This window comes from Pygoscelis adeliae, unplaced genomic scaffold (genome assembly GCF_000699105.1).
Source record: "Pygoscelis adeliae isolate BGI_AS28 unplaced genomic scaffold, ASM69910v1 Scaffold112, whole genome shotgun sequence".
NCBI classification, from domain to species: domain Eukaryota; kingdom Metazoa; phylum Chordata; class Aves; order Sphenisciformes; family Spheniscidae; genus Pygoscelis; species Pygoscelis adeliae.
The window spans coordinates 204,408-216,110 of NW_008824232.1; the positions used below are offsets into that span (position 1 = coordinate 204,408).

General features: G+C 38.3%; 1 protein-coding gene across 1 annotated transcript in view; it reads right to left on the minus strand.

Moving 5' to 3' along the window:
- TANC2 (tetratricopeptide repeat, ankyrin repeat and coiled-coil containing 2) overlaps positions 1–11,309 on the minus strand; it is a 206,759-nt gene extending 195,450 nt beyond the window's left edge. Inside the window, 1 exon segment of the mRNA XM_009334881.1 lies at positions 11,237–11,309. Within this exon segment, the coding sequence (XP_009333156.1) occupies positions 11,237–11,303 (67 nt within the window). The 5' untranslated portion in view covers positions 11,304–11,309.
- Positions 11,310–11,703: the final 394 nt, after the last annotated feature.

The following is an 11,703-nucleotide window of genomic DNA, read 5'->3' on the forward strand; positions in this document are numbered from 1 at the left end:
ATTGCGGCTAAAAGATTATTCTCTTGTGGTCTCATTGAACCTATTCCTACAAGTTAATCAGAGAAAAGACACTGACGTATAAGCCTTTCACAAATCTCTTGATAATGTAGACTCCAAAAAAGCTAAATTTAGTAGTAAAATTTGTGAAAAGCCACCTTGAAAGAACATTTTTCAAAGAGCTGAATTCATTCCTAAGAGATGAATTCAACTCACCTGCCCCCATGAGTCACTGGCTCCTGCTGTAGTACCGCACACTTGCAGGTTATACAATGAGAGGGAGATCTGCCCAGTTCATCTATCGATGTCATTTATTGCTTGGAAAATCTTCCTGAAATTGTGCCAAGCCACACGATGTGAAAATTCAAGCTAATTAGTAAAGGAAATTACCTAGGGCTTTCTATGATTGACGTCAATTAATTTGAAATAATTTCAGACAGAATTTCACTGCAAACAGAAGTTACAGTTTCAACATTCAAAAATAACAAAAATACAAAGCCTGATATTTAGCTTGAACTTTTCTCCATTTTAATTATTTTTCCTGCACGTGAAGACGTTTGCTTATCTTTGTGCCACATCAAGTTCTGACTACAAGAAAACAGACATTATATATTCAACACACTAAGGTAAAATGACAAAATCAACATGCAAGTGTTGAATATTTCTAAAACAATTTCTTTATTTAGAAACATTCGATACTCAACAAGCTTCCGGAATTGTGAATAACATTACTTTTAGTTTGCTTGTACAGAAAACAGAAATCCATTTTTACAGATTAGATTATTCATTTTGTTTAGATCATCCTTAAAGTTAAGGAATCCAAGTTTGTTCTTACCTAAGAACTGGGGCTAGGCTAGGCTTGTTCCAGTAGAGAAAGCCAAAGGTCAGTCATTAGACATTACTGATTTTACAGATGAAAAAGTTGAATTCACAGATATAAACCTTTGTTTTTAATTGTCTTGTTTGCATTTTTAAAACTATTACAGACATGATAATTATTAAGGTTTCCTCAGACATCCTAGGAAGGACATTCCACTTTCCCAATAGTTTGGCTTAACAAATCCCTCAAATTGATTAGCTTGTTTTCTTTTGAAGCAAATGTGCATATTCTTATTGAATTGTGTATGAGAAAACTTTTTTCTTTGAGGAATACGACAAGGCAAGGCCATTTGACATGGAAAAATGTAACTTTATCTCCTTTGCCTATCAATCAGCATGGTGCATTTCAGCACAGCTTTTGATACGTGATTTGTCAGAAACTTCTACTCCCTCTACTGGTTCAGCGAGAGTAAGGCAGCTATAGGTGGCTATTACATACCCACCAGTATATGTGAACACCACCACGAAATCCCAGATGTATCCAAAATTACACAGAATATATGTATTTTATTCTGTTCCCCTTACACACCTGTGTCGCTACAGCCTGACTGTAATAGCATACTGATATATTTCTTTCCTTAGCCCAAAAGATTCTGCTAGATTTAATAACAGAATTGATGCTTCTGATTTGCTTAGCACCTATGCAATATGGCATTTCAAAGCTCAACATGTTGACTCACATAGTATGCAGTAAAACGATTTTGACAAAATCGGTAACCACTGTGAGCTCTTCTTCAGTACTTGTCATCAAAACACCAGTGTTGTACAAAAATGGACTGCTCATTTGCAAGGGTAAGGGATGAGCTATTATCCCCATTTTACAAATGTGAATCTAAGGCACACAAGTTACAGACAGTATTTCTACCAATTTTTGGCACTGAACTTCAGTCATTAAAGAGGCAGTATTTGAGAGCACTGACCATTCTTTGCTCCTTCATACATTCAGCGATTGCTTTCTCTCTTTCTTCACCTACCAATATGCTTCTACTTCTGTGCACATAACTTTATACCTGTAAATACCTGTCAGAAGAAGGTCTGGAACCCTGATACCACACCTCTTTGCGAGCACCCAGCCAAAAGACCATAGTATTATCCATTATCTGTCCCCTGTGCACAGGGTTGGTCTGTCCCACGAGAATGACTTCGCATTTGTCCTTGTTGAACTCCATAAAGTTCCTCCCGTTCACCAAGGTCCTTCAGTCTGGCAGCCCCTACCCTCCAATGATTCAGCTGCTGCCTCCAAGACAGCGTTGCCCCCAAACTCATTGACAATGTTCTCCATCCCTTGGAGATCTCCATCTCCAGGCTGTTGCTAAAGATACTATATACTACTGATGCCAGTATCAACCCCTGAGGAATGCTCCTCACAACTGGCCACCAGTTACAACTCCGAACTTTTGATCACTCTCCTTCAAGCCTGACAACCCAGCCAGCTTTCCTCTCAGGCTGCAGTCCATCTATCCAGTCCACATCCCCTCCAGCTGGCCACAAGGATCTTAGACTGTGTTGGAAGCCTTGCTAAAGTCACGGTAAGCTGTGTCTGCCACCCCATTCCTGTCTGCAGAGCCAGTCACTTCATCACTGAAGGCAATCAGGCTGCTCAAGCACAATTTGTAGCTTGATAAATCCTTCCGTGTCAGCTTTTCCCAATGACCTTCTTGTCTTTCATGCCTGGAAATGACTTTGAAGAAGTCTTCGTAATTTTTCCTGTGACTGAGCTGAGGCTGTCAAGCCTGTATTTCCCCAGACCCCTTCATTTCCCTTAGATGGGTATAACACTTGCCTTTTCCCAGTCCCCAGGGACCTCCTCGTGCTTCTTGGCACGTACCTTCCAGCTTCCTACATTCTCCTGTGAAGATACGGAGATGCCAGAAGCGAGCTCTGGTGGAAAGCATCTGGAGAATGACTGTGGAGCTTCAGTTCATAACAACCTTATTACAGCTTTCATACTGCACTATCTACACTGATATTCTGTGTGTGAAGAGGCTGTTCAAAGCTCTTTAAAGGTTTATTAGCAGTTATCAGTACAGTAAAAAGCCATTTTTTTTCTTTAAGCAGCATTCAGCAGTTAGTCAACAGGGATTAAAGCAGGTAGGCTGCACAACGGAACAGTTCTGTTTATAAAAATACCTTTTTGACAAAAAAAGGATCTACAAGAAAATTTAAAAATTATTTCTAAAACTTCTTACAACATTCACTATGCAGCTCCATTAAAACTGTTGGCAAATGCAGTAGAAACGAACTCCATGTAATATGGGGAAGACAGACATTCCCAACGTCATGTTCCCCTGTTTTCTTCCAAGCCTCCTACCTTCCTTCTCCAGTAAGAAACAAGAGCAGCTTCCACAGCTATATTCACAGCCCCAGACATCCATCACCAGCACCCCTTGCTTTCTCGTCTTGCTCATTCCTGCATGAAATCAAAGCTTATACAGAAGACCACTGAATTCCATGAGCTCTGGTCAAATACTGCTTTCTGCCAGTACGACACTCACTGTAAAGTATTACATAGAATCCACAAAGGCAAATCATTGTTACTGTCGTTTCTGACAGCTCAAACCAAGCATGCACAGTGAAGGCTTTCAGGTGAGTTTGGAGTGAGAAAAGGTGGTCGATGGCACAGTGTCAGTGGAGCCGACCACTGCCTAAGGGCAGAGCTCTGAAGGGGAAATGGCACAACCTGCAAATGTTACCACTCCCTGACCCCTTTAATTTCAAAAATTGATTCCTCTGTTTGCAGAATGGATGTCCACATAAAGGATCGGTTTAAAAAGCCTTTTTCTTTTCCCTAGGAGAAACTCTCTGGAGGTTAAAGAGCTCAGAACAACATATGAGGACAGCAGAAGGGGAGATGGCTGCCATAATGGAAGCAGCATTCAGAGCGGAGCAGGAGGACAAATCAACCCCTGCTATTAGAAGGGACTTCCGCGAATTAATCTCAGCAATCAGATCTGTAGAATCGCTAATGAAGACAAAGGTTTGAGAAGGATTAAAGCTGATACAGAAGAACTTGAGAATGGGCTCACTGACCTAGAGATAAATCTTGGATAAAAACCAGCAAGTAGGAGTAAGTCTGAAAAAAGATGTGGATGACTGAGGAAAAAGGAGTGCTTGTAGATGCACTGATAGAAATAAAAAATGGGTTAATAGCAAAAGAAAAAGAATTAGCTCCCAGCAGCTGTAAAGGAGACAATCCTGTCAAATACTCAGGGCATGCCTTCCTCTCTTTTTTAGCTGTTTGAAACAAATACAGCAATCAGCGTAGAAGAAATACATCAAACATTTTTCTCTCACCTTCCCAAACCCATGTACCTGATTTCACAGTTTAACGTTTTTGAATAAATGGCACAGAGTCTGAGATCCTTTCATTCATTTTGTTTTGGGGAAGGAAAAAAAGATTTCAAGCTCTGATACAGGCTACTTTAATGAAAAGGGAGGAACTAAGTAAGAACTGCACCTGTACCAAAGCAGTAAATACACATGATACACAGGGCCTGCCTTTCAAACAATGTTACATATTGAAGAGAACAGTACAATGTAAGTGGGGAAAAAGAATTTAGAAGTCCCCAAAATTTAAGCCTCATAGTAAAGAGCCCAAAATACGGCATTTCAAAGACAGAAATGCTGCTCTATAATACCCCCCCCCCAAACCAGACATTGAGAAGGGCATTCTTCCAATTCCCTCACAAAAAATAAAGCCAAAAAATTTGGAACACTGGGAAGAACTACAAGATTATGAGTATTCAAGAAGATTTATCTCAAAGAAAGCATAAGAAGTTGAGCCATTCCAGATTCCAGAACTAATGCAGTAAAATGCAGTAATCTGGTGAGCTGAAATGTTGAGAAAAATGGAGGAAAGGCATATTGTAAGGTTTGAAAACAGGGGCAAAGAAAAAACGAGTTTTATCAGTGTACCACAATATGGGAAGTTAGAAGGGGAGGGTCAAGGCAAGGAGGAAGGCTTAAAACATGGCTCTGAAAAACTTTGCATATGCAAATCACTTAAGAATGCCATATAACACCATGAGATGACAATCAGAAAACACTGAGAAAGGAGTAAAAATCCCTCTCCAGAAAAAGATTAGCATAGACGTCTGTATTTGATGAAAGCAAAAAAGATAAAGAATAAAACAATAAATTAAATCTCAAGAGGGTGGAAAAAGCCACAAAAAGGATGTGGAAACAAAACTCACTGAATGGTGCTTCAGATAAAGTCACTTTTAGGGCTCTGGAAACACAAGAGGTGGGGTGAGGACATCCATCGCTTGTTACTCATAACAGGATGGAGGCAGCCCTAGTCAACACACTTGTTGTTACAGCTGGTGATGTTCAAATTTGTGAAAATATTGGCAAGGCTTAGGCTGACAGAGCCGGATTATCCCCTGCTCTCCCCATACACTCACAGACAGAAGCATAAAACAATACAGGTTGATAAACTCTAGTGGAACAGTTGAGTCAGTTAAAAAAATTATAAAACACAGTAAAGGACTGAACAGACCTGTCAAGTAAGAATTATTCATGAGCTATAAAGCAAGTTAGGTTAACATTTGTGGTGTTATAATAAAAAGGTATTTGTGGATCAGAAATAAAGAAATACGTATTAGAATAATATGGGCACTAGCTGCTAAAATTCTCTCGAAGATAGCTGCGCAGGAGAGAAGCAGAAACTTTATTGTCCAAGCATCTTTTATTTGTCTGGCAAGAGAGCTTGGTATATGAACAAGACAGACACTGACCAAATAAATATGCCTAAGAAGAAAAATGTGTGCATGTGTACACACATATCTTCCTGATATATTTCCTTCCTAAGCAGAAACACATTAAATCACATAAATGAAAAACGTAACTTTCAGGAAGGGTCAGTTCATTCTTAATAAATTCAAGGACAAGACTTCACTGTGGTCAGAGGGGCTATGGATTTGTCCACATACTTGAGACTTGTTTAAAAACAGATTTATGAAAAACTAGCAAACTTTTTGGATGAAAATGGTCTGGATTATTATTTGGATGGAATGCCCTGAACATGTGGATACATTCGGTATTCAGTACCACAACACATTCTGATAGGTCTTTTAGTATCTCACTTCTAATACCTTCTTAAACTAAGTTATCCCAACATCAATAGGACCCACCAGCTGGATCTCATCACTCAGCAATTTCTTTCAGAAATGAAATCCAAAAAGCATTTGTGACCCTGTAAAACTCTTTTGGGGTAAAAATTAGACTTAGACTTCCAAAAGAGATCAGATAGATAAGAAACTGCATGGAGTTCTGCAAAGCAGTGATGAGACCTTCCCAGAAATGCCTTTTATCTTAGAAAGGCAAGAATCAAAAGAGAAAAGCATTTGACAGCAGTTCTTTTAGTTGTGGAATTAAAATATAAAGTGGCAGGTTCCAAAAGGCCCTATAAATACATTGGAAGTTAGAAGTAATTGGCTCTCCCGTGAACCAGGAAAGAAGAACAAGTTTTACAAATCCTACACCAAAAATGTTATGAATGACAGGCAGGCTCCTAGCTGGTAAGCTTGATATAAAAATTGTGTGCATTATATCCGTTAAGAACAAGCAAGATACAATTCCTAACTAAATCAGAAGAAAAAAGCAGACCCTTTGGGCTAGTTTATAAAGGATTACATGCCTCAGATAAATTTAACATGCAAAAAAAAGACAGGAGTACTTTAAGAATCTACCTCAGCCTCTGCCAGAAATAAAAGGCACAAATCCCTGGACTTACACCTCACAAAGTGAAGAGAAATATAAAACCAAATAAAACCAGCAGTTTTGCAGCTGAATTTTACTAGGTTCTAAAGGGAATCTGAACTCTTACAGTAGTATTAATTTAATGCGATAACATAAGAAGGAAATAGTCCATCTGCTTGGAAAAGAAACAAGGCTAATTATAATAGGTGCAAAGACTGGATATATTATACAGGCTTATTTCACTAACACGATACTGGAATGAATATATTAGCAAACTGATTTGATGTAAACTAATTAAATACATACCCAGATCAATGAATGTTTCGTATAAGCAAGCAAACTGCAGATAAATATGAGACAGGTTCTTGATAAAACAGATAAAAACAATAGAGTACATTACAGTCTCTGGATTCAGAGAACGGAACAGAATTGCCCTGGAAGAGCTGAATTAGGGGGAAAGAAGCCTCAAAAAAAGTTCTGACAAGCAGCAGCAGGCAGGAGTGCCCACCTGCACGTCTTAATGCTTGCCCTAGCCATAGGGCTTCTGGCCACAATCATTGTGCTGGATCTTCAGCCAGAAGGAATAAAGCAACGGAGCAAAACACAGTTCATTTATGCTTTAAAACAAACATATTCTAGGTAAATTTAGCCCTGGATACAAACTTATGAGTCAGAAAACTTACACATCTGCATACCTCTGTAAATTAATTTAGAATAGAAAAATAAAGGTAATATTTAACAATACTTGGATCACATTTCAGCTTTAAAACCACTGTTGTCTGGTAGCTTTGTAGAATATCCATTTATGACAGAGGAAAATACAGCCTAATCAAAATACTATTGCAGTCATAATGTGTCCTCAAGGCATTACCGTAAAATATCCTCAGTGCCCTTCAGTCACAAGAGAATTGTTGTTAAGACAAGAGATTAAATATGTGCACAAATACACATGCACAGAGTTGTACTGCATACAATACGCTGCAATGAAATCCTATCAGTAGAGTTTTGAAAGTACACACACAAAATTAACCAAGAGATTACACAATCTGATGCTGCAGTAGAAATTCATTTATTTTAATTGGCATTACTGCATGTAGCTGTACATTCATACACACATAATTGGTATTCTTCTTTTATAAATATTTTGTGTTCCTGAACCACAATACCATAAAGAGTACCAAAGAAAAAAAACCCACCCCAGCCGAGTCAAAATAAATTGTAACCACAGTTCTTCAGAGAAGTTGCTCAGCAGTTTCTGAAGGAGGAATAATAAGAAGGCATTTTACTGTTACCACTACCAGTCTTCTTTTAATCATGAAGAATTATCAAAACCACATCACAATATCGAGGGATTGTTAGCTTGACTTCACTGACCCTGTTTGCTAACTATGTTACTGCAAATGAAAGAAACTGCAAAGAACAGTAATTTCAAAGGCCAGTGTGCTCACTTGGATTCCCCAAGAAAAAAAACACACAATACCTTTAACCCTGCTTCAAAGGTTTACTCCCGCACTGGAATGCAAAATGACTGGAGTGTAGGAAATTAAGATACATACACCGCAATTTCATCCAAACCCACACGCACCAGAGACACCCGAGTGGGCTGTCACCTACCTATGTAATTTAAAATCACTACATGGAAGGTGAATCAACAGCAGACCTGAAACCTCTAATGGATCACTTTCACAACATAGAACTTACGACTTTGAGTTTGTTCCCAATTCCCAGAGATGGGTGTAGCTCTGTGTTAAGAGCTTCCCTGTGAAAACAGGTTGTTCTGGAGATATGTGCCTCTGCTGTTGGGGCAGCTCATGCTCCCTCTCCCCTGGCTCTACCCTCCAGACCACCCTCTTCCATGACAAAACAGCTTCTGAGGCCGCGAGGCAAATCAGAGCACCAATCCATCAGGGAAGCTTCATTTCCAACTTCTGTTTAGCAATCTAAATATTGTTAATGGTAAATATAATTTAAAAAATTCAATAGATACCTAAACCTTTTAAAGCACTTGGCTAAAAAAAAAAATCCAGAACCCCCAGGGCCCCACCTATGCCCCCACAAAATCGTAACAGTGAAGGCAAGAGTCATGTAGGTGATCTGAATGTATGCATTCACCATGTGAAAATGTTCTCGAGAATGAAACACCTGGACCTAGCTGTTAAACATTACGTTTATTCAAGGGGGTGGGAGGATTCCTCAAGATCTTTTCCTTCGCATACTGAGAGACTGGGAAGGAAGGGAGGATGAAGAGAAAGGGAGCACGGAGATTTAGGGTAAGCAAAGCAAACAAGTAAGATGATGAGTATCAAGTCGGGTTGTTCAGACCAGCACAGAAGGACTGCTCTGTCACTGTCAGTGACAGGGTGACAAATTCCTTTTATATATTATTAGATAAGTACTCTCCTTTTTTTATCAACTAAAGCATCATATTTGTAGTTCATCAGAATTGCAAAGTAAATAAATAAAGCGAATTTCAGGCTTGTAATACTGTATGCTACACAGAAATGTACATGCAAGTTTTATTGATTTTTTCCTTACTGCGTTGCAAAGAAATACAGAATTAAATATATTTATTAAAAAATCTAGGCAACAATGAATTCATCTAGTGTCATGTTATAGTTTGATAGACTAACGCTTATCCGAAAAATTATTTTCCAGTGGAGGGATGTTTTCCATTTAGACACTGTTAATATAACAAGCCTTATCATTTCCTTTTTTATTCCTTCTCCTCCCCTGAAGAATGCCAAACAGAACTTCTCAATGAAACAACTTATTTCAAAGGCAGAATTGCAATAAATTATATTAAACATACAGTATAGTGATTAGGCATTAGAGGAAACCTCATCTATTAAACACTGTCATATTGTTTTTCAAGAAGACCTATCTCTTTTTCTGTTCTGCTCAAAGACAGAAGTACAGCCCTAACAAATCTTGTTATTTCAGAACTGACATTTTTCATTCACAAAATAAGAAACACGTATTTGCAAAGCTCTGCATATACAAGATCCTTAACATTGCTTTGGGAGATAAGCCGAAAGGAATACTAGGGACCAATAACAAACATCTGACAAAGATATGGCTTTGTACAGAAACCACAATTTAAGATTATTTGTCTTCGTACAGTTTTCCGAAGGTTGAGAGTATCATCAGAGGACTTGTACTTTCCTGGGCTTTAAATTGTAAATGTGATACTTCAGAGATACAGAATCACAAGAGGACAGGGCCATCTGCTCGTGTGTCTTCCCAAAACCTACCACGTCTTTTTACACAGGTACCTTCCTCAGATTAACCACTCCTGCAACAAAAGACTAAGGAGTTCATAAGGAAAGAATCTCCTTCACAAAAGCAGTGAATGACAACTGCAACCTCAGGCTCAAATTACTAAAGGCATCTTTGCAAAACAGACATTTTCCCCCACTATATGAGATACTAATTACAGTAACTATTGCAAGGAAGGCAACACCATGATGCGCTGCTTAAACTTTTCATGACAATTATCTTCAGGATCAACCAACACAAACGGGGACTCTCACCAGAAACCAGACTAACAGATTACTGACGTCCAAGGACCAAAACAAAGTCAGCACTGCTACAAGGCAACTTCAGGACACAGCGAAGCCATACTGCTGAGAAACGTAATTTCCCTTCCCCAAATAAAACTTGGGGTAGTAAGATATTAAAAGGCGTGGGGGGGAAATTCTGGCACTGCGAGAAATGCCTATTAACTTGTTTCAACCAAGGGAAAACAGCCCGTTTTTTCCATTGCACTTATCACCATCGTATCTCTGCAACTTCACTTGTGGGTTCCCATGGAATATACATATGCACTATTTACAGAGACACACAAGCACAAATAAACACTGTATCCCAAAATATTCAAAATGTGCTGCCAGATGGCTTTAAAAAGAAAAATGAGAGATCTAATTAAAAGCTCTTACACTGCCAGCACTCCGTTTTTGGAAATAATACAAAAGTTAAACGAAAATGTTTTTAAAGCATATCAATATTTCTGTAATGTTTTGCTTCACAATTACAATCTCTCCTAAGCCTCCTTCATGGATCAAACAGGCCAAGCCACATGAACCAGCGCTAACTGTAAACGCCTTTCTGGTATGGTAGAAAAAGACTAAAAGAAATGGTGACTAAATTTGGGCAATTTCTCCTTAATTCCATCTCTTCCCATTCCTCTCTCTCCCTTCTGTTTCAAACAAAACAAAACAAAACAAACAAAAAAAATTGCTACTGCTCTCACAAGTATTGTCTGTAATGAAGAAGATTTCGCTGCCACAAGTTATCATGGACATTTTTGAGGAAAAAAATTTGTTTTCTTAGTTTCCATAATTGGAACATGAACCTTGATGTTAGTTTACTACAGGATTATGTATAACTATTATTTGGTTTTCCCCTACATCTTATCTCCCCAATAAAAACAGATTGTGGTTTACATACATCTTTTAAATAAATATACATATATTTCTAAATATTACATTACAGCACAATATTAAAATGACCTACAATGATGTTTTGAGTCTACAAGATCATCAGCTGAGTACATCTAGTCATTAAAAAGAAGAAAGACCCGGTAAGACCAAAACACACATAAAAGGAATACTTTCAAAAACTGTAAATAAAACACATGCTCAAGGAGTTGACATTTACTTACCACTGGACCTGTTTTTGCGGTTTGACTTCCCTCCTGTAAGCAGCATCTTGAGACTGTTTCGAAACATGGCGATCCTGTTCCACTTTCTGTATCCCAAAAACTGTGTAAAGCAAAAGAACAACAGATGTAAAAGATCAACACTCCGATTTGGTCAACAGGAAAACATTACAGAGAAACAGTAAGAAAGTGAAAAAAACCAAGATAAAAACTTAGAATGATGAAACACTATTTTGCTAATACATTTCCTAACAATAGAAATCAACATCCACATAAAGCCTACCATTCTGTTTGCTTTCATTCATCCAGGTTATTTCCAGGACAACACAGTTTCAGCACCACTAGCATGACCTACCTATTTTGATTTGACCAAATTATTATCACACTAAACTGGGAAAGACACCGCATTTAGCAAACCGCCTCCATTTCCCATTACTATTAAAGCCAAACCTATCAGAAAGAGTTGCTAC